The sequence below is a fragment of the Schistocerca serialis genome, chromosome 2 (genome assembly GCF_023864345.2).
Source record: "Schistocerca serialis cubense isolate TAMUIC-IGC-003099 chromosome 2, iqSchSeri2.2, whole genome shotgun sequence".
NCBI lineage: Eukaryota > Metazoa > Arthropoda > Insecta > Orthoptera > Acrididae > Schistocerca > Schistocerca serialis.
The window spans coordinates 758578641-758602410 of record NC_064639.1 but is presented as its reverse complement, the minus strand read 5'-3'; the positions used below and the strand labels follow the sequence as shown (position 1 = coordinate 758602410).

Here is a 23770-nt window from a genome sequence, read left to right as displayed (position 1 = left end):
CAATAAAGCTAGAACTTACAGACAGAGATTTAGTAAGACTTTTTGATATGTAAGTGACAGATTATATTATTCCCATTTACAATACTCTCTTACATGTATTTTATTGTAATATCCAGGTTTCATGTAAAGATATAATAGTTATTGTGATCAAATTATTCTTGGAACTGAGAGCAGATTGAAACCCTAAGTAGAAAGCTCCAAAATATTTAACAAGACATTGAATCTATATCAAAAAACAAATTGACGCCATAGGAGGGGGAACGTCCACTGCAGTTGATTAAAATATTGTGTTTATCGTGGTCAAAATTGAGTCTGACTGCAAAATTATCTAGACGCAAGTAAACAGCCTAAGAGAATCAAGTTAATCTCTGGATGTATTTACTAGCAACCTGATTTGACCGTAACAGTTGTAGAATCATTCAAAGACAGTCTACACTCAATAGTGTGGAAATATCCAGATCATGCAATATTAGCTGGAGGCAACTTTAACCTGACTCATTGTAGGTGGTACAGATAGTCTTGTGAAAGTCGTTCTGCAGACTTTTTCTGAAAACTATCTTGAGCAGCTAGTTCGACAACCCACAGGCAATGGAAATATTTTACACTTTACAGCTACTGATAGGCCTGAACTTGTCGACAGTATCAGTAGAGAGACAGGGATTAGTGATGAAGATGTCATCATAGCAACTTCCAGTGTCAATTTATTGTGAGCATTGGCTGAATGGCCATGGTTCAAGACCAGTTCCCAATAGTTTCAGTGTCTCATGGAGCCCATTTCATAACACACTGCCACTGTCATCAGGGTAAAATTTAGTGTCACATGTACTATGTACAAGTACGTTACATTTTTAAGTACTTCATAAATAATTTTTAGAAGAATGTTATCATCACATAGTATAAAAAGCTACAAATTGATAAATATGAGAACTGAATATAATAGAGGGAAACATTCCACGTGAGAAAAATATATCTAAAAACAAAGATGATGTGACTTACCAAACGAAAGTGCTGGCAGGTCGATAGATACACAAACAAACACAAACATACACACAAAATTCAAGCTTTCGCAACCAATGGTTGCTTTGTCAGGAAAGAGGGAAGGAGAAGGAAAGACGAAAGGATGTGGGTTTTAAGGGAGAGGGTAAGGAGTCATTCCAATCCCGGGAGCGGAAAGACTTACCTTAGGGGGAAAAAAGGACAGGTATACACTTGCACACACACACATATCCCTGACTGTGGTGAACTTGGGTTGGTAGACAACGATGTGCACAAAGGTTAGGTGGTTGTGTTGCCGCCAGAACACGTTAAAGGGTGGAGTAATTCGGGAAAATTTTGAAAAAACTGCATGCAAATGTATTAAAAGGAGTGGTTTTGTGGTGGCAGATTGTGAAAATGAGGCTAACATATGTGTGTGTGTGTGTGTGTGTGCGAGTGTATACCTGTCCTTTTTTCCCCCTAAGGTAAGTCTTTCTGCTCCCGGGATTGGAATGACTCCTTACCCTCTCCCTTAAAATCCACATCCTCTCGTCTTTCCCTCTCCTTCCCTCTTTCCTGACGAAGCAACCGTTGGTTGCGAAAGCTTGAATTTTGTGTGTATGTTTGTGTTTGTTTGTGTGTCTATCGACCTGCCAGCACTTTCGTTTGGTAAGTCACATCATCTTTGTTTTTAGATATATTTTTCCCACGTGGAATGCTTCCCTCTATTATATTCATATCATTAATTTGAACCCAACAATTATGTTTGTTATTGTCACTGTTGCATTTCGAAATCTTTCCTGTCATCTTATTTTCTCTTTCTGTTTTTGCAAGTAGTTTCACTTTGTATTCACCTTCTCCTCATTACCGAATCTACCATACAATTTTATCCCGCCTATATATATTCAATAATACGTAACCCACTTCCAAACCATAACCAAAAAATTTTTTTTCCGCTTTCAACACTACCGCTGCTATAACATCCACTGTTTCCAGTTCACAAACAGTTCCTTTCAGCTATTAAACAGCCATTTCGGCTAGCTCTAATAACTTTCGCCTTTTTTTCCATTTCTGTTTTTCCCACATCACTGATCTTTTTTAGCCGCTTCCCACAGATTTTAACATCATTATTTCTTCGTCAGGCAATTGTTAGCCTCATTTTCACAATCTGCCACCACAAAACCACTCCTTTTAATACATTTGCATGCAGTTTTTTCAAAATTTTCCCAAATTACTCCACCCTTTAACGTGTTCTGGCGGCAACACAACCACCTAACCTTTGTGCACATCGTTGTCTACCAACCCAAGTTCACCACAGTCAGGGATATGTGTGTGTGTGCGAGTGTATACCTGTCCTTTTTTCCCCCTAAGGTAAGTCTTTCCGCTCCCGGGATTGGAATGACTCCTTACTCTCTCCTTAAAATCCACATCCTTTCGTCTTTCCCTCTCCTTCCCTCTATCCTGACGAAGCAACCGTTGGTTGCGAAACCTTGAATTTTGTGTGTATGTTTGTGTTTGTTTGTGTGTCTATCGACCTGCCAGCACTTTCGTTTGGTAAGTCACATCATCTTTGTTTTTAGATACAAATATGAGAACTATTAGATCAATGTAATGTCTCCTACATGCACACTAATGACTAGAATATTAATACTATGAAGAACACCTAGCAAGTATGGGAACATTCTAGAGCTTCAGTATAACATTTTATTCTAAAATTTCCATCATGTTTTTCAGGCATGCATCTAGCATGCGCTTGTTGTGGCCTATGTAGGAGGTAAAACTGTGGCCTCAGAAGAGACTGTTATTTCTGGTAATCTGCTGACAAAGCCAGGAAAATGTTCACCATGGTCAGCCAATAGGAAGTGTGAGAGAGACATAAAACGTTGGTTACTGGCTGCTTCTTAGAGTGTGTGGCCCAGGCTGTTCGCCCTAATGTGTTTTAGCTTTCCTACAGGGTGTGTGGCTTAGGTTCTCCGTCTCTGGTTTCGCTCTTGTTGACCAGCCATCACATAATTCAGACATAAATTGTCCTAACTCTTCCTATTCCTCTGTGTACTATTATCAGTGATCACCCTGGCTGGCGGACAGCCTCACAGTCCATCCCAGGTGGGCCCACATAAATTCCGAGGTTTCAAAATTTAGTTTATTTAACTCTTTCACTACAAATTCTTTTCAAACGTCCAAGTCATTTTCCACCCTGAAGAGGTGCACCTGTGCAATATAAGTGAACAAAATGAAAAAATTGAAGGAATACTGGATAAAAATTATTTGCCTTTGCAAAGGACATAGGTTGAAATGCAGATGCTTTACTCTAATCAGATAGTTAAACCTATATTCCACAGATCACTAGCTCTATCGAAACTATGCAAAACAAGTCCATTTACAGACTCCATACACATAATTTTCTTATGTTTGTTACTGCATTCTGGCATTCGCAAATTACAGTGACTTACATTTAATGAAAATTAATACATTACTGCAGTTTTTGCATCCACAATGCTGGGAGAGATGGAGATGCTAGCTGCTAAATATCTTATTATGGGACGTTAAAACCATATATTTTCTTTTATTATAATTTTTATCTCTAACCAGCTGTATTTATTGCCTGTTGTGTTGTTTCCATACCTTACAATGCTAGACTTGCACTTGTAAAACACAATGTCTGACAAAATAAGTGACGCACGAAGATGGGGAGGAGGAAACAAAACAAAAGTTCTAGGACTGAAAAAGTATGTTATGTTATTTTACTGATTGCAAAATCAAATCAAATTTACAAAGAACTTTTCAGTATGAACCCACTAATCAGTATGACATTTGATCCCCTCTGGCATGAAAACATGCACTAATTCGGTAAGGAATTGTGTCATAAGGCCACAGTATCCTCTCCTGATGCAAGCTGGCCCACAACTGTTGTAAATGGTCCTCGATGTCCTGGATATTGGCACTGGCACAGAATTGATGTCTGAGTTGGTCCCACACATCTTCTATCAGGGATGTTGCTGGCCACAGGAGTACCTCAACATCGTGCAGAAAGATCATAGAGATACATGCCATGTGTGGACGAGTAATGCCCTGTTGAAAAATAGCATGATGATAGCATTATATAAGAGGTAACACTTATATTGCAGGATTTCCGTGATGTACTGTTGTGCCATCCGAGTTCCTTCAATCACTACCAGATTTGCCTGTAGTCATATCCAATGGTTCCCCACACCATGACACTAGGAGTAGCATCACTTTTCCACTCCAAAGCATTGGAAGAATGGGACCTCTCTCTAGGTCCACGTCATCACCATACTCTCCAAAGGCCGAGGGTTGAGTGGGGGGTAAACCACGACTCATCATGGAATACAATGTGATGATATTCTTCAGCAGTCCATCCATCCCAGTCATGGCACCACTCCAAATGCAGCCACTTATGTTGTGGTGTTAATGACAGACTACACATGGGATGGTAATTCCTTAGTACTGCTGCATCTAGTATGTCACATACGAATGTCACACAAATCTGGATACATCACGATTTGACCAGCCAGCCAAATGGAGTCTCCAAATAAGCTTCCTTTCCAATTTTCTCAGGTGCTAAAAATGATGTCTCACATTTGTGGCATCTCCATGACCTTCACTGTCTTCACTCAACATCAGATGCTGCTGATGCCCTTATATCCTATCAGGCCCAGTAACAACACCAATGCACTCCAGTAGCCATTTTAACTGTTACAGAGACTTGCAACTCTAAGCAGTCACACACTCACCAATGGCGTGTGTATCGACATCCAACCCTGTCTTCTGGGTGCTTCACTTTTTTGTCAGGAAGTGTACATCAGTTAGCAATGTGCCTAAACATAATGCCTTTTGTGCTTTAAAATCAACTGCAAATACTCAAAAACATTAAATAAAGCTGAAACTTCCTGGTAGATTAAAACTGTGTGCCGGACCGAGGTTCAAACTCGGAACCTTTGCCTCTTGCGGGCAAGCGCTCTACCAACTTAGCTACCCAAGCACAATCCTCGACCCGTCCTCACAATCTTACTTCCGCCAGTACCTCATCTCCTACTGTCCAAACTTCACAGAAGTTCCAGTAGTGCTAGTCCTGCATGTTTCGCAGGAGAACTTCTGTGAAGTTTGGAAGGTGAGGGATGAGGTACTGGTGGAAGTAAGATTATAAGGACGGGTTGTCAATCATACTTGGGTAGTTAAGTTGGTAGAGCACTTGCCCGCATAAGGCAACGGTCCCGAGTTTGAGTCTTGGTCCGGCACACAGTTTTAAACTGCCAGGAAGTTTCAAATCAGCGCACACTCCGCTGCAGAGTGAAAATTTCATTCTGGAATCATTAAATAAAGCTGGTTGGAGATAAAAGTAGTAATAAAAGAGTAGAAGTAGTTTTTATTCTACATAGCAAGAAATTGCTCTTTGATACAACTGAAGTTACTACATCAACATGAGTATAAATATTTACATCCATACTTTGCAAACCACTGTTAAGGGCACGGCTGAGAGTACTTATCATTGTATCAATCAGTAAAGCTTGTTCCCATTTTATTCATGTGTGGAATGTGGGAAGAATAAGTGTGCATTCTATTTATAGTCTTGATCCCACTTATATTATGGTTATACATTGTCTCGAAACTCATATGATGCATATTCTACTGATCAAAGCTGTATGACTGACTTACAGTGTTAGTTGATGAAGCAATTATTCTTGCCTTGAGAACTAAGTAATATGTGTTTCATATCATACAATTGGTTTCAGAAGTAGCTGCATCATCAGCTGTTACCAAATAATTAAAAAAACATTAATGTGTGTAGGTCAGGCCAGTCAGTCATGATGATCAAACCCACGCCAAACAATGCATGTGAGCTTAGGAACAGCAACTGGACAGCAGCTGACAAGGAACTGACTAGTGCAGTCTGCCGGCAAGCCAGCTGATTGTGGTGACACAAGTGAGTAATGTACGAGCACATTCATCTCACTTCCTTGCAGGCTGTACTATTCAGTTCTTTATGGCTGTCAAGGCAGCTGCCCTGGTTGCTCTTACTAGGCTCACATGCGTTGTTAGGTGTGGGTTTGATCATCTTGACTGCCTGGCTCGATCAACGCAGGTTCATAAGTTTTTAGTTATTTTGTAGCACTTGATAATGGAGCTTTTAATTTTTGAAACAGTCTGTGCAGTGGGAAAGACAAATTACTTAGTTCTCAAGACAAGTGATATCTGCTGCACTGACTATCACTGGAAGTCAACTATACAGCTCTTATCAACATCAATATTACAACACGCACTAGATGAGTTTCAAGACAATGTGCAATCATAAAATAAGTGTTGACATCAGAACCCAGACAGCAATAAAATACTAAATTCGTCAAATAAACAAAGGTCATAAGATTCCAAAATCAGATAAATCATTTCATTATTGGAGAAATAATAAGGAAAATAGGAAAGGTAAATGACAAAAACCATAAAAGATTTCTTCTTCTTGCCTTAGATGGAAAAACGTTACAGTAAACACTGATATAGTGGTTTCGTGTATTTTAAAGTGAACAATATCTACTCACTTTTGGTTTGCACAACATCATATAGTTTTCTCCATCAGAGCCAACCAGAGTAATACACCTTGGTTTTTGCATCGACTGTAGAATTGTCACTTTCTCAAGAAGGTGGGAAATATGAACACCAGCTCTAAAACAATATAGAAAAGCAAATGATAAAAATGTAATTTTCTATTAACTAAGAGGTTACCTTGTATTTTAAGTTTTTATAAAGGTAACAACTGTTTTGATTAAAACTAGTGAATATAAAAGCATTTATATGTATTCATCAACCTGCTGACACTGAAAAACTATATGGTTTTCTGTGTCTAGTTACATATTTTGTATAGCTGAACCAGCAAAATTAGCTTGTTACGAATATTTACATCTCTTCTCTTTCTTACGTTAATGCAAGTTTACTTGTAAACAGTGCCTTTCAGTGCAATGACCCACTTTGTGAATTCTGATCTCACTTCAAAAGGGGTATTGCATTTGTACAGATACAAACATCGTAAATACTCAAGAAACCAAACCCTTTCTATATTGTTCTAGAATAAGCCACATTGTGAGAAAGTAACATTAATGTTATTCTCTCAGAATATGGTTTATTCTAGAAATATATAGTAAGGTTGTTTTGTACAATGGAGCTTTATTTGCCTTTTTTCTGATTTTAAATATTTTGCTTTAAATGGTATCATTTTCACTTTCAGCTGTAACTGGTTTTATTGAACTATTGTAATTTTTGCTTATGTGCCACTGTCAATAGTAAGGCTTGATGTGATGATACAGAAACAGGTTAAAAATAATAATGCTCTTGTAGGGCTGTGTCGTGCTTGATAGTAACAGAGTCAATGGCTGTTGTCAATGACATGAGTATAGCTGTGTTACTGATAAACAGCTGTTGACACTATTACCACCAAGAGTGACACAGCCTTACAAGAACACTGTTATTTTTAACCTATTTCTATGCTGTAGCATGACATCAAACTTTATAATTGACAAGAGCACATAAGACAAAATAGAAATAGTGTAATAAAAACAATTATAGCAAAAAATAAAATAGTGAAGTAATTTAAAGAATTTATATAAGGTACAGACTCCTGTTATGAAAAGTCAAATACTTTTTTTCTTGTTTTCAGTTATGTCCACTAATCCTACTTTCAGGTTTGATACAAAGTAAGTGGTCATGTTATGAACATTACACTGTTCAGTAAAATTTATCAATGTGCTCTGGCTTCAAGAGAAACACTGAATATTCACTGCAGGACTATGTACCAACAGAAAAAATTTCTAGTCAATCAATTTTATAAATTAGAGTGACGACCTAAATGAGATCAGGTTGATGGGGGATGGAATGTTGATTCATCTCATTATCAGTAATGACCTTTGTACTGTACCTTTAGTGTTCATGCTCAGGCTATTAACATTCTTTGAGTTATGTTAGCAGCTGACTGGTGTTAGATTAGATTCAAATTTTGTTCCATAGATCCAAAAAATAAGATGATTCATGTCAGAATGTATAAAATAAAATCATAAAACATTTGAATATAATACTTACTACCCTGATCATTTGTCAGGAGATTGTCAAAATAGGTGAATACAATGTGCTAAATTGGAACAGCTAATATTTACATGATTAACATGCTGTCAGAATGAAACATTGTTATGCACTTTTAATAAATTTATCATACACAAAATACCTGATCTTGACTGTTGTGACCACGTGCTGTCAAAATTGAAATCTAACAGATATTTTTACTTAAGCCGGCTTGACAGCCTCTGTTAAGATCTTCATCTATGGAGAAGAAGGAGTTACCTATAAAAAAGTCTTTGAAACTCTGTTTAAACCATGCTTTATCTGAAACCAAGTTTTTAATGGTTCATGGCAATTTATTGAAAATGTGTGTTCCTGAATATTGAACCCCTTTTTGGACCAAGGTAAGTGATTTCAGCTCTTTATGTAGATTGTTCTTATTCCTAGTACTGACACTATGTATTGAGCTATTAGTCGAAAATAGAGATGAATTACTTGCAACAAATTTCATAACGGAATAAATATACTGAGAAGCATTGGTTAGAATACTAAGCTCCTTGAACAGGTTTCTACACGATGTTCCTGAATTTACACCACAAATGGTTCTTAAAACATACTTTTGCACACTAAAAACTTTTTCTCAGTTTGACGAGTTACCCCAGAACATGATCCCATATGACATAATAAAATGAAAGTAAGCAAAGTATGAAAGTATTTTATATTTATATCTCCTACATCTGACATCATTCTCACTGCAAATACAGACTTGTTCAGGCACTTAAGAAATTCTGTGGTATGCCCTTCCCAACTGAATTTATTAACGGGTTGTAATCCCAAAAATTTAACACTGTCAACCTCTTCGATCTGCATGCCTTGGAAGGAAATCTCTTACAGGTTCTGAACTGCACATAGTGGGTCTTCTCAAAGTTTAAGGGCAATGAATTAGCTTTAAACCATTTATTAATGTCAGTGAAAATTTGCTTGGCAGCTATTTCTAAATCTGTACATGACTTACTACTTATTGCAACGTTTGTATCACCTGCAAACAAAACAAACTTAGCATCTGGCAATGTAACAGATGAGAGGTCATTAATGTACACAAGAAAAAGCAATGTACACAAGATGAAACCTTGAGGAACACCACATGTAATTAATTCCCCAGTCAGGTATTTTGCAATGACACCCTTTGTTTCCTGTTAGATAGATAAGACTCAAACCGCTTCACATTACTGCCAGTGACACCATAATATTTTAATTCACGTAAGAGAATGCTGTGGTTAACACAGTCAAAGGCTTTTGACAGGTCACGGAAAATGCCAGTAGCCTGTAATTTATTAACAAATGAATTAAGTACAGTCTCACTGTAAGTGCAAATAGCTTTCTCTACATCAGAACACTTAAGACATCCCAACTGTGACTTGGACAATATATTATTCGCAGTCAGATCCTTAAGGAGATGCTTGAACAGAACCTTTTCAAATACTTTTGAGAAAGCCGGCAAAAGTGAAATTGGTCAATAGTGATCATTATCATCATCTCTATTTGTCACAGAGGCTACAAGAAAACTGTGTGAAATATGCAGTGTCTTATTTGACAATACTACAGCCAACTAATAATGTAACTAATACCTGTATCTATGGATGTAACAGAAACTGAGTAATCATTATAATCATTTCTATTTATCACAGAGGTGACAAGAAAACAGTGTGAAACATTTGGCAATACTGTAGCCAAACAATGTCAACAATAACATCACATATCAATCATAGTTTGAGAGTGATAAGTGATCAGTCAGCGTTTAAAAAGAGCAGATGCTGTGCAACAGACTCTGGAAACACTGGGAAGTCCATGGCTGAGCCAGTGTCAGTAATGGTTCAGACCAGGAAAAACAACTGACAGTGCTTTCCATTTGGAACTTTGTGACTAGATAGGTCCCCTCAAAATAAGTAACTGTCATACTGATTGACATCAATGCCTTCAGTAACATCTGGTGGTCTGTAGTGTTTATGTGGGTGAAAGAACTCACAATATGAACAACACAATACAAAAATACTCCAGATTATTTTGAATGCTTAGTTGTAGAATGGTCTACAAGAACTGCAAAATTATGAAGCAATCACAAAAGGATGCATAAAATTGTCAATATCTGAGGAAATTTTCTAAGATCTGGCAGTTAAACCCTTTCCTGGAATTATGAAAGGGAACAGTGAAACTGAAAGAACTGTTGTGTACACAGATAACATTCTAATGATGGTTTCAAAGTATTACAGTGCTGCAGTGGGCAAGAAAGTCTGTGGTTTACTGGAACACATGGGAAGATTGTGTTCATACTGTAAACTCATCATTGCTACACAAACCCATGTAGTAGCTTCAGGGATACACGACTGTCAGGCTGCTCTGACACTACCCCATGCGGCATGGGTGCTCAAAAATGCCTATCAGCTAGCCCATGAGAAGGTGATTCAGGCTACCTGCCAGGTAGCCCCACTGCATAAGCCTTTTACCCACCCCTGAGATATGAGGCCATATAGGCTACAGCCCAGCTCACTGATTATCCGTACATCAGCTGTTTGCCCTGTGGATGCCCAACTCGAGGTGAAATAGCCTGAGCTAGAAACGTCTGTATAAAAAATAATAATAATAATAATAATAAAATACACCACTTTCAGGTGCCTGGGAATATACATGAATGAAAAATTAATTATATTGAACATATTAACACAATGGCACTTACGAGCCAGGACTCTAGTATAAAAACCAGCCACAGTTGGCTCTGCAACATACAAATTATCCATGTAAGCAGTCTCCAACTACTACAGCTCTACCTTTACTATAGTCACTGGTTTTGCGACCTCTGCCTGCAAGGAGGGGAAGAGGTGGGGATGACTCTGCTACTGATAGTAAAAGGCAGTGCAATTCCAGGTGCTGAGGGCTGTACATATAGGCTCACTGGTGTGTTTAGAACCATGCCAGTAGGCTCTCTATTTATCATTCCAGGAGTCTATTTAACTGATAAAACTACTTAAAAATCAGCCCACACAGTACTGCTCCTCTAAGCAAGACAAAAATCACAGCCACCTGTACAACTAGCAGAGTTGAATTGCGAAACTTGATAGTGGTTGTACAGCAGGAGGAGAGGGATTACAGTGGTAAATGTAAGGTCTGAAAGGTGTATAGCTGTGAACCTTGAGAAGAGGCTGTCAGTAATAACATGGTGAATATATGGAGTGCAGGGTGTGAAGGCACCCTGTCTCAGAAAATTATAAAAATTGCAAGCCTTATTTATCTTAAAAATTTGGTTTTCACAGTATTACCATCTGAATTTGCTACAGTACTTAGGCCTACTTTTACAAAACTTACTTTCTTACTACGATCATTTTTCACTTTCCTTCTTACTACAGATTGATATGATAAGTAAATTCATGACTAATGGTATTTGGAACATTACTTCCCCCCCCCCCCCCCTCCTCCTCCTCCTCCTCCTCCTCCTCCTCCTCCTCCAGATATCATCTGCACTGTTTAAGTTCACATTATCACTTGTGTATCAGACTGCCAAAGGAACAAACAAACATATAAAATCTAATTCCTTGTATTTTTTGACAAAACAACTAATTAATCTTAGCAGCTAACACTGTACACACAGTGTTTCTGAATTATAACAAAACGAACAAACTCACTGAATACAGATAATTTCACACAATTACCAAAAAATTTCCCTGACCTATAATAATTTACTCCAGGTACAATTAAAAAAAATTAAAGGTGACGATCATTACTATAATAGAGCCAGCAAATATGAATTAATAGGTGAACTGTACATCTTTTGATGTCACCTGGTTAGAAAAACAGCCAACAGCTTATCAACGAATACTTTGAGCCATGGGTTATCACATGGTTTACAATAAGTTTTATTGCTACCTTTTCAGCTGACGTGCAGAGCAAAAACTGTTCATTGTCACACAGCAAAACCTACCTTAGCAAGGCAATGAAATCATTCGTAGGCAGATTTACTACCTACTCAGGAAGGAAATCATTACAATCTATAAAATATTTTAATAATAAATCATTGGTAAGACATAAACATTACCTTTTTCATTTCTTTAAAAAAATTGTAAAAATTTTTAGCAACTTCCTGTAACTCCATAATTAAGGTGATAAAACCATAACGATTATGGACAAACTGTAATAGTTGTCAGTCATGAGGGTGTAACATTCTTCCTAGACAATATGGAAAGCTTGAGAATGCATTGCATCAATTGCAGTCAGGGCTAACTGCCCTTTCAACAGTGACTGACACTTTACACAATCGCAATGGTGTAATTTGTATTATCTTTTTGTAGTAACAACCTGAGTGCCTCACTTTGTCAGCTAGCAGGGTATATGAATAAAACAAATCTGGTCACTTTTAAACAAACAAAGTATTTCTGATTTTTGGCAAAGCATTAATATCCTTTTTACACAACGATGTCAAATAACCGACACAAATCAGCACCTACTATTCCTCTTCTTCATCATAGTTACAGGCAACTGAATAGTTGGACATGAGAGTCTATAACACTTTTTTTAGTCTTTTTAATTACATGGTTTTCGGTTTGTGCGATGATTTGCACTCTTTGGCTGGCAGATAATGACCATTGGTGTTAATGTGGTTATGACATTTGCTGAATCTACGTTGATCTTAACATATCTCCTGAATTGTTTGGGTGTGCCAGTCATTAGATGAAAGCAGTGGTGAAATATGTGTTATGTAAGTGTCTTTGACTGATTTCATAGAAAACATAGAGGGATGAATCTATAGTTCTTATATGGTCATTATATTCTACATGCATTCCTTCCACTGGTGGTTAATAGAAGCTATAGCATTTCAGGTGTAAAAATCACAAGACTTGGCACACAGCAGGATCACTAACTATATCAAATGAGAAGAAAGAATGAGTCGCAGATAGGCATAACAAAAACAGACGACACACACACACACACACACACACACACACACACGTTCAAACACCGCTCACACACAGTCTATAACACTTTTTCTGGTCTCTTTTAATTACATGGTTTTAAGTTTGTGCGATCATGTACACTCCTTTGTTGGCAGATAATGACACTGATGTGTGAGAGCGTGTGTGTGTATCTGTCGTCTATTTCTGACGAGGGCCTTATTGGCCGTAGGCTTATTTGTGACAGTCTTTTTTTTGTGCCTATTGTGATTCAGCATCTCCACTATATGGAGAGTGGCAACTTTCCTTTTCATAATACTGTCACAGTCCATCCTGAATTTTCCATTGTTTGAGAGGAAAGACTGCATACTTAATGAATTGCCCAACCAAATCATACTGCTTTCAGATTACTTTTGGACAGTTAATAAATCAATGGGAACAAAGTGATATAATTTGACAGTAATAAGTTTAGAATTATCATCACATGATGTGCTACTGCCAAGGTCACACAGGTTCTGTTACAGGAGTGTGACAACTTATAATCCTGTCATACTTGCTGCATTTTATTGATATTTTTAATGCATAACTTCAAAACAATATTAGAAAACATACTTAGGATGTAGGTACATACTCTGGAAATGGGTTGTGTTCCTTTGAACCATTTGAAGGAAGCACAAAACTCAAATACTTCTGTGTAGGGACTATGATTCTGCTGAAATTTGGTGATCTGAGAAGCTGGTTGAGCTGTGGTACGAGATCTGTTACTGTAGTCGTTGATGCCTGCAGGAGTAAAAACATGGCCACATCACAAATACTAGAAATTAAACATTTTTAACTAACAACAGAAAATATTTACATATCCTTTATATGTTTTGTCAAAAGAGATAAACAGTTCTCCACAGTCAAAATGGAAAATACTATACAAGAACAGACTGCCATGTGTGTCAGATAGTAATGTACATTTTCATTGGATGTTGAAATTGTACTCACAACTGAGTCCAACACAAAGCATTGGTACAGTCCACAAGCCCCCCCCCCCCCCCCCACAAGATTTGGTTTTCGATAGCTATCATCAAAGAAGTTGCCCATGTCTTTGATAGCTCTTGTCAGCTTTGTCTCCACCTCCTCAAAGTTTTGACTTTGGGCAGCAATCCCGGTATTATCAGCATAGATAAATGTTTTAGTTCCAGATATGATTGGTTGGTCTTTGTCGAAATATTATTATAAATATAATACAACAGGAGGGACGATATACTACCCTCAGGCAGACCATTTTTCTGAATCCTCCATCAACTTTTCATGTTTTACAGAGTGAAAAATTATTTCCTGTTTTGCAGCAAACATTGGGTGAACTGTGTTAAGTGGTAATCCTTTGCGACTGAATACACTTTTCTAACCATCATTTTGTGGTTGACCATATCATAAGGTGCTGCAAGTGCAATGAAAGCCGCACTGAAACCTGATCTCCTTCAGAATCGTCCTCAATGCATTGAACCAAATTAAGGATCTGTCCACAGAAAGACCTTCCTGGGTGAAAACCTGACTGCTCTTTTACTAGACTTTTGTCAACATACTCTGATATTTAATATAGAATCAGTCTTTTCAATATCTTATACAAGTGCCAGAGAACTGAAAGTGGACAAAAGTTTTCCGATACTACTGGCTCTTAAAAGTGGTACTACATTAGTTTTGCGGCATATCTTAGGAATCTGCAATTCTGAAATAAAGGTACTCATAAGATTTAATATCCACTGTTTTGTAACAGGTACAAACATTTCAGTTTCTTCTGTTTGTAGTTTGTCTAGGTCTGCAGCTTTATTGTTCTTCACACACTTGAATACTATATCCCATTTATGATACTGGAAAGTTGATTTCATTTGTACATGATCATAACAACAATGCAATGATAACACAGAAACAATATGGCTTCAACAACTGTCAGTGTAGTAGCATACAGTTCTGAAAGCTGGTGTTGGTAGTGACCTTAAACAAGTGAGTATCAGTACAAAGTTGCATATCATCGACCAACTTCTATTGAAACAGCTCCTCTAATCTAAGTCTGAGTGCCTTGATGCAGAATTTAATTCTACTCTACTCAGATGTAAATCTAATATCTCAAGCTAATGTGCCATCTCGCTTCACCTTTTAAGAAGAGAAAAAATTACAAGGCTCATTCCATCAAATGTGTCATCATTGCTCTGCTAAAGTTCTCTTACAATTGATTACTTTTCTTAAGTGATGGATAATTTGAATAGCAACAAATAATTTGATGGAAAAAAGTATTTGTAACATAAATTAGCAGGTTAACTGTACTACCGCTTTTCTTTCTTAAGCAGAACAACATTTGGTTATACTAATCAGTTCTAAAAACACACCAAGTAACCTGCTCTAATGGACCTCAAACTGAGTAAAGATGTTAATAGTCTTCCTGAATTTGGTTCAAAAGTTTAGAAACAATTTTTTCTACAAAGCCAATGCCATTTATTAGGAGGACCATTTTAGTGTTTAAGACCAACATACATTTGCAGTGTGCTCTTTCTTCAAATTTCAGTTTCTTTATACCAACTTCTTCCACTCTAATAAAATTCTTAAGTTTTTGTCTCTTCCTGATTTTCCATTGTGCCCACTGTTCCAGTAATCTATTTCAACTTTTCCTTCTTTACCTTCCCTGACCCATATTAATCTCAGTTTACTTAAGTAATATGCTACACCACAGTAATTCAATTCTGACAAATTATTTTCATATGTCATGTCAGTCAATTCGACATGTGCATTTTCTAGCTTAGGTGTATGTTTCACTGTGCAATATACCTATGATTAAATAACTGCTTAAATTACTAAAGAACACTGAAAAATTACTTGGGCACACATCACTCCTGTTTCTTCAAATTATTGTTCCTTTAACCACAATTCGGCATCTTCAAATATATACGTCATTGAACTTTTGAAAAAAGCAAATCTGAGTTACACCAGATAAAAAATATAATATACAGATTTTCATCTTTCTGTCTGCTAAAACTAATTATTACAATTAATAAGCAGCTATATCCTTAAAAGGTACTTTAGTTAAACACATTGAAACACAGATTAGTTTAACTTATACACACAAATTTTCAAACTTACATCAGAAACAGGTTTGTTTGTGAGGTCAATAAGCATATCTGTTAGTGCAATGTAGTCACTGACGAGTTTTGAGAGACCAGCGTGGATGACGCTCTCATCATGCAGGATTTCATGACACCGTTTGGCTCGAACGTTGTAATTGGACTGTACAAAGAAAAATGTATGAATATAGTACAAAAATTAAAGAGGATCTTAACTAATAATTCTAATTGTGATATTTACAACCAGATTGAATTTTCACTCTGGAGCATAATGTGTCCCAATTTGAAACTGCTGACAGATTAAAACGGCATGCGGGACTGGCACTTGAACCTGGGACCTTTGCCTTTTGTGACTGAGCTATTGAAGTACAACTCATGATCCACCCTCGTTGATCCCAGGTTTGAGTCCCAGTTTCATAAGTCGTTTTAATCTGCCAGGAAGTTTTGAGTCAGCACACACTCCACTGCAGAGTGAAAATTCATTCCAGAAACCACTCCTTAGATTCTGTGGTTAAGCTATTTCTCCTTTCTTTCAGTGTGTTAGTCCCACGGTGGGAGAACGTCTGTGAATTCTGGAAGACAGAAGGGTTAATGGTGGAATTGAAGTTGTCAGGACAGGTTGTAAATTGTATTTGGACAGCTCATTCAGTAGTACACTAGCCTGTGAAACAAAGTTCCCATGTTCAAATGCTATTAGGACATGAAGTATTAATCTGCCAAGAGGTTTAAAATGGTATTATCAAAATCATAAATTTTTTTTGGTAAACTGACATTACAGAAAAGTACTGTAACTCTTATGGTAAGTGTGTGTCATAGCCACTACATAATATATAAAATACATTATATACATACATAACATACGTGTATAAAATACCATGAAGAAAACGGCTTATTGACACACAGTTCACACAGATTTAGAAAACATCGTTCTTGTGAAACACAACTAGCTCTTTACTCACACAAAGCGTTGAGTGCTACAGACAAGAGATTTCAAATTGATTCCATATTTCTGGATTTCCAGAAGGCTTTTGACAATGTACCATAAAAGTGGCTTGTAGTGAAATTGCATGCCTATGGAATATCATCTCAGTTTTGTGACTGGATTTGTGATTTCCTGTCAGAGAAGTCACAGTTTGCAGTAACTGATGGCAAGTCATCGAGTAAAACAGAAGTGATTTCTGTGTTCCCCATGGTAGTGTTATAGGCCCTTTGCTGTTCCTTATCTACATAAACAATTTAGGAGACAATCTGAGAAGCCATCTAAGGTTGTTTGCAAATGATGCTGTTGTTTATCTACTAGTCAAGTCATCAGAAGATCAAAATAAATTGGAAAATGATTTAGAAAAGATATACTTATGGTGTGAAAATTGGCAATTGACCCTAAATAACGAAAAATGAGAGGTCATTCACATAAGTTCTAAAAGGAATCCATTAAACTTTGGTTACACGATGAATCAGTCAAATCTAAAGGCTGTAAATTCAACTATATACCTAGGAATTAAATTATAAACAACTTAAATTGGAAGATACACATAGGAAAAGTTGTGGGGAAGGCTAACCAAAGACTGTGTTTAATTGGCAGGAAACTTAGGAAATGTAACAGGTCTACTAAAGAGACTGCCTACACTACACTTGTCCATCCTCTTTTAGAATACTGCTGCATAGTGTGGGATCCTTACCAGATAGGATTGTGGAGTACATCGTAAACGTTCAAAGAAGGGCAGCACGTTTTAAAATATCATGAAATAGGGGAGAGAGTGTTACTGAAATGAAACAGGATTTGGGATGGACATCATTAAAACAAAGCGTTTTTCATAGTGGAGGAATTTTCTCACAAAATTCCAATCAGCAATTTTCTCCAATTCCAATCATCAATTTTCTCCTCCAAATGCGAAAACATTTTCTTGACACTGACCTACATAGGGAGAACTGAATAAGGGAAATCAGAGCTCGTACGGAAAAATATAGGTGTTCGTTTTTTCTGTGTGCTATACGAGATTGGAATAATAGAGAATTGTGAAGGTGGTTCGATGAATCCTCTGCCAGGCACTTAAATGTGATTTGCAGAGTATTGATGTAGATGTGGATTACATGTAATAAAATCCTAACACCAGAATCATAATATGTAACATGGTGGGTAGCAAATACAGCCAGAGGCACAACAGAAACTGTGGTGAACACATGCAATTCACTTACTGCTCCTAGAGTCATTATGTACTATCTGAGTTGCTGTCTTGAGTTTTATTTAAGAGTACAGCTAGCTCATTATTATCCGGTCTGCAAAATGGTGGCAATGTGGCTACACTTTATAATGGGAGTTTAAGTGTTTAATGGCAATATTTATCAATGAATTTAGAGATTTGAAGACATAAATTCAACTGTGTTTGAACGTGAATAGAGAACATCCCAAGTCATGTTTAGCCTCCATGAATGTAAAATTTCATATATTTTCAGTTACCTAACTCAACAACATAATTTTTAGAACTAGCTCTATTTAAGCAAAAGAATATTTCTCTTCAGTCAAACTGTAGTACATGCCAAAAGTAAAAAAACAATCAACACATTTAATATGCAGGGAGGTTAGAAAACAGTCTGAAAGCTTGTAAGGGTGTTGAAGGGTAGATTTGTGCAGAGAAAAAAAAATGTTTAAGAAAAAAATTCGATATCTTCTGCCATTTCCAAGTTAATTAGCATTGATGTTAGACAATCAGGTCATTGTGTACGTAAATTCAAGCAGCCCACCAGATACAATTAGTGTCAGTTGTCCTCATAGCATACTTGATGGTGCAAGAGACAGCTCAGCCTCTGGTTCAGGTTCAATCTTTACTACTGCTGCACCTCTAACTTTTGTATTGCTGTCTTGTTTGCTTTTTTAGGAAACTGAATAAAGAACATGTTTGGTGACGCTGTCTCTGGCAGATCACTTGTGGGGAGGGGAGGGGAGGGGGAGGGGGGGGGGGGGAACACACACACACACACACACACACACACACACACACACACACACACACACACATTTGTTCAATTTATGAAAATGTAATGTGACTGGATAGACAAAAAAATCTATTCACCAAGCAGCAGCACGAAAACACACACATATTAAGGTTAAGGAAACATGCATTATTTTTGGAGCCAATAGCTCCTCCTTCTGGCAGAAGGGTTGAAGGGAAAGGACTTGTGAAATTTAGGAAATGAGGGAAGTTTGAAAAGGTGTTCCAGAATGCAGGTCAGAGAGACTTACAAGATAGGATGAAAAGGAAAGACTATTTTTTACATTCCTTCCTGTAAATCTCTCCTGACCCAGGGTTTTTGGCCACTTTTCCAAACTCTTCCCATTTCCTGAAGCTCATCAGTCCTTTTTCTTCATCCCTCTTCCTTCCCCTTCAAACCCTTCTGCCACAAGAATGAGCCACTGACTTTGAAAGCAGGCAAATTTTCTTAACCTTTATATGTGTGTGTTCTCCTGCCATACCTCGGTGAGTAGTTTTTCTTTGCTTATGCAGTTTCAAAAACTGAAAATTGATTATTTTTGTTGTCACAATTATTCAAGATATTTTTACACATATTTCATCTGTAGTGAATTTCACCTGAAATTTCTGAATCCTAAGGAAACTTTAAATCCCCGTGTATAACAAGTTTGCAAAAAGTCGTGGACAATGACACAACATTTTAGGTGTTCAAATTGAACAAATACTTTTAATTTTTGTAATAGCACAGGTATTTCACCTCATCTCTTCAGTCACTAATATTCATTCATTCTTTTCTTAAAAAAAGTTGTTTATCACATTGGATGACACAAATGAGAGTTAGATTGTACTTCACACTTTTAATGTATTCCAAGTTAACTAAATACCAACAGGTTGTTTTCAAACATTTTTACATCTTTTTCTTCTCATCCCTCACTTCACCTTTAGAAGTGTAGGGTAATACTCCAACAGTGTTTTTATGAAATTAATAAATCACGTGTACATAAAATTTAGTTACGTCATTCCATGTATTCCAGAGCTATGCTTTTATTTCACCCTCACCATTAGCCGTAGGTGCGCTAGGGATGTCTTACTGTCAAGGCTATCTTTTCCAGGTAGCAAGTGATACATGTGCCAAGTTTGGTTGAAATTGCTTCAGGCATTACAGAGAAAAATCATCATCACGACTGTCACCAGTGAATCTAGCAACCACAAAAACTATGAATTCGACACTAATATTGGTCAGTATTGAATATTTTTATGTATCACATCTTCTCACCCCCAATGACACTCCTATGGTAGATAGTGGTATACACCACCACAGTACTGTTATACGAATAGTTACACAAATATTGGGTCATGTACGTACACAATTTGGTTGAAATTACTGAAGATGCTCCTGAGTTATGCTTCAGTGTTACTGCCATTTCAAACCCTCCACCCACTGCCATTATGGGAGGTAGATCGTTCTTATCCCCAATGTACTTCTTTCCAGAGAGTAAGTGATGTGAGGGACAAGTTTGGCTGAAATCAGTCATGTGGTTTAGGAGGGGATGTGAAACATACATAAGTAAATACAACACGCATTTTTATAATATATTAGCCGAGTACCTGGTGTTGCCTGGATATTTATTTATTTATTTCAATCTTCTACTTGAAAGGGAGAAAGATACACTATTTCTCTCTCCCCTCTTCCACGTTCCTCTTCCCATCTTGTCCTCCTTCAACCTGCCTCCCCACACCCTGTACCTCTTTCACCTGCCTCATCACAATTTGTTCCTCTTCCACCTGCTTCCCCACACTGTCTCACTCATTCACCTCACGCTTTCTTCCTCTTCCACCTGCCTCCTCACATCCCGTATGCTTTCCCATTTGTCCCCTATCTTCTTCAGCTCACACATCTTTTAAAACATTGACCTTCTTTCCATCCATCTATTTCTCCCCCTCTCTCTGTTCACCTCCTCCTCCCCCTCTCTCTATCCAACTCCACATCCCAGCTCTCTTTGTTGATCTACTCCTTCCTCCTCTCTTTATGCATCCCCTCCTCCCCACTTTCAGTCCATTTTCTCCTCCTCTTTGTCTGTATGTCTCCTGCTCCCTCTGTCTGTCCATCTCCTACTTCCCCCCTTTTTGTCTGCCCATCTCCTCCTTCTGCCTCTCCCTGTCCATCTTTTAATTCTCCTTCTCTCTGCCTTGTCATACGCTCTCCCTCTTTGGACTGGCTCCAAACACCCTCTCCCTCTTCCACCTAGCTCCATCCATATTCTCTCTTCCATCTGCTCCCTACCCATCACTATCTTCCACATGCCTCCTACATCCCCCCCCTCCCCCCCCCCGTTCATATCCTCCTCACAACTAACTTTGTCCACCTCCTCTTCGTCCTCCTCCTCTTATTCCATATCTGCCTTAAATTCTATCTGTCCATCTCCTCCTCCCCCTCTCTATCAATCTCTTTTTCCACTCTCTCAGACCATCTCCTCCGCCCTCACAGTCCAGCTCCTCCTCCTCTCTCTCTGACCATCTCATCTTCCACCTCTATACATCCAGCTCGTCCTTCTCCCTGTATGTCTGTTCACCTCCTCCTACCCCCCTCTCTCTGTCCATCTTGTCCTCTCCCCTTTCTCTGTCTATTTCATACTCCACCTCTCACTACCCATCTCCTCCACTCCCCTCTCTTTTACATATGCAAATACATCCATTCTCTCTCTCTCTCTCTCTCTCTCTCTCTCTCTCTCTCTCTCTCTGAGCGAAGTGAATAATTAACACATAAACGTTAGTACCAGATAACTCCAATCACACGACTAATGCAGATTTTACTGTCAAAAGGTACAGACAATATGACATTTTAAGATGCAATTTACCTTTAATGGTGCCATCAACATCCAAAGAACATAATGTGGATATGCGATGAGCACTCTGATAATTATAGTCTTCAGCTGTTTCACCACCATGCTATTCTGATGACACACTCTTGATATAAGCTGTGACAGTGCAGTCATCAGCATGTAAGGGGGTAGAGCTGATGTTACTTTCACTGAACAAAACAGAGATAGATAAAAATCCTTATTATTCATAGACCTTATCCATATTATGTTTCAGATATATGAAAAAGAAATACGTATGATGATATTCCACCAAAGAACTACAGGAAGGAAGGGCCACAGTCAGGGATTTAAAATCTTTTCAGTGACAAGACCATAAGAGACAAACACAGGCTTGGTTGGGTAAAGATTTGGAAGAGGGAAGGAAACCGATTGTGCCCTTTTCAAAGGGGCCATCTGAACATTTGTCTTGTAGGATTTAGGAAAATCATGGAAAACTTAAACCAGAATGGCTATGTGGAAAACTGAATCCCCATGCTGAAAAGATGTCCAGTACTTAAAAACCGTACTGTCTTATTTGATAACGTAGAAACGGGAATCACCAGTACAAAAACAACTGAAGAGTGATGCCTTAGGAAAATTGTGACCACTGTTGGTATAACGGAAAAAAAACTGTATCACTTACTATACAGGGTGTCCCAGGAGGGACTGTAATTATTCTGAAAAGCAAAAAGGCCTAGTAAACAGGGGCTCTAAAATTTGTGCCTTAAGTGCTAAAGTACTACTTCATCTTCAATACTGTAAGCTCTTTATTTCCATATTTTGAGAGGCAGTAGTATGGACCGAAACAAGGAAAAAAAATTAGTAAACTTGGGCTCTAAATGCATAACTTAAGAGCTATGTGTACTTGTTCATCTTCACTACTGTGAAACAGATCTCTTCTACTGAACAACTGCCCACAGCTCTTAAGGTATGCATTTTGGAGCATACTGACCATTCCTCCAGGCACACATTGTACTTATAACTGTGATTATTGGTCTGATGAACGGACCATTTCAGATCTAAAGCTAGTTCAGAAAAGTGCAGTTTATCCAGTCTACTGCTGCAGGGTAACCCTTTTGGATAAATTGCACTTTGCATCACTTTTTTTTAGATCTGAGGATATGTTTATCAAATAAATACTAGTAAACAAAATAATAAATGTAGTAACTGTTCCAGATGCTGTTTTCTTTCATTAGACTGTAAGAACTGCGCTACTCAATAAACATTTTGACACAGGAAGATGAAAGAATCACAAGTTTTCTTCATAAGTACTTTTCTAAAAGAATTAGACTAATGGATCAAACAGGAAGAAATTCAGAGTAAAAATAGTAAAGCATAATAAAAGAAAATAAACAATGAAATGCAGAAGACATTGTTCAGAAACCTTATATGTTGCAAAAGTAACAGATAATAACAGAGCAGTCAGAGACACACAAGACACAGTCTGAAAGTGGGATGGGCGGTGTTAGTTTGAGAATAAGTACGTAGCGGAAATCAGCCACATGCCAGATATAGATTCCATCCCACAAAGTTCAGATTTAGTAGTACTGGGAGAAAGTATCCACTCCAGTCTATCTAGAATCTTAATGTTAACTAAACAAGGCACTGAAAATTGCCACTATCTGACCACTTGCTTTCTTTCAGTGAAGTTTAAAGCTTAACAGTAACATTGCATATGTTGGTAGAGAAACATGAATTATCTCCATCTCTGGTTATGGTGTCACAACAATAATGGAGATGGGAGTAGAAGGCAGTATAGGGTTGAAGGGTCAGGGTGGTGGTGGAGGGGGCTGGGATGCACAAGACAAACCTGCAATTGGGGATGGGGGCAGTTGTGTGAGGTAAAAATCATATCTATT

General features: G+C 37.7%; 1 protein-coding gene across 1 annotated transcript in view; it reads right to left on the bottom strand.

Annotated features, from left to right (window-relative positions):
* Positions 1 to 23770, bottom strand: part of LOC126457965 (serine/threonine-protein kinase ATR) — a 359569-nt gene that overhangs the window by 43362 nt on the left and 292437 nt on the right. Inside the window, exons 34-37 of the mRNA XM_050094723.1 lie at positions 21909 to 22081; positions 16101 to 16244; positions 13609 to 13757; positions 6531 to 6654 (exon numbers count right to left, since the gene is read on the bottom strand). Coding sequence (XP_049950680.1) covers positions 6531 to 6654; positions 13609 to 13757; positions 16101 to 16244; positions 21909 to 22081 — 590 coding nt within the window. The remainder of the gene's footprint in view (positions 1 to 6530; positions 6655 to 13608; positions 13758 to 16100; positions 16245 to 21908; positions 22082 to 23770) is intronic.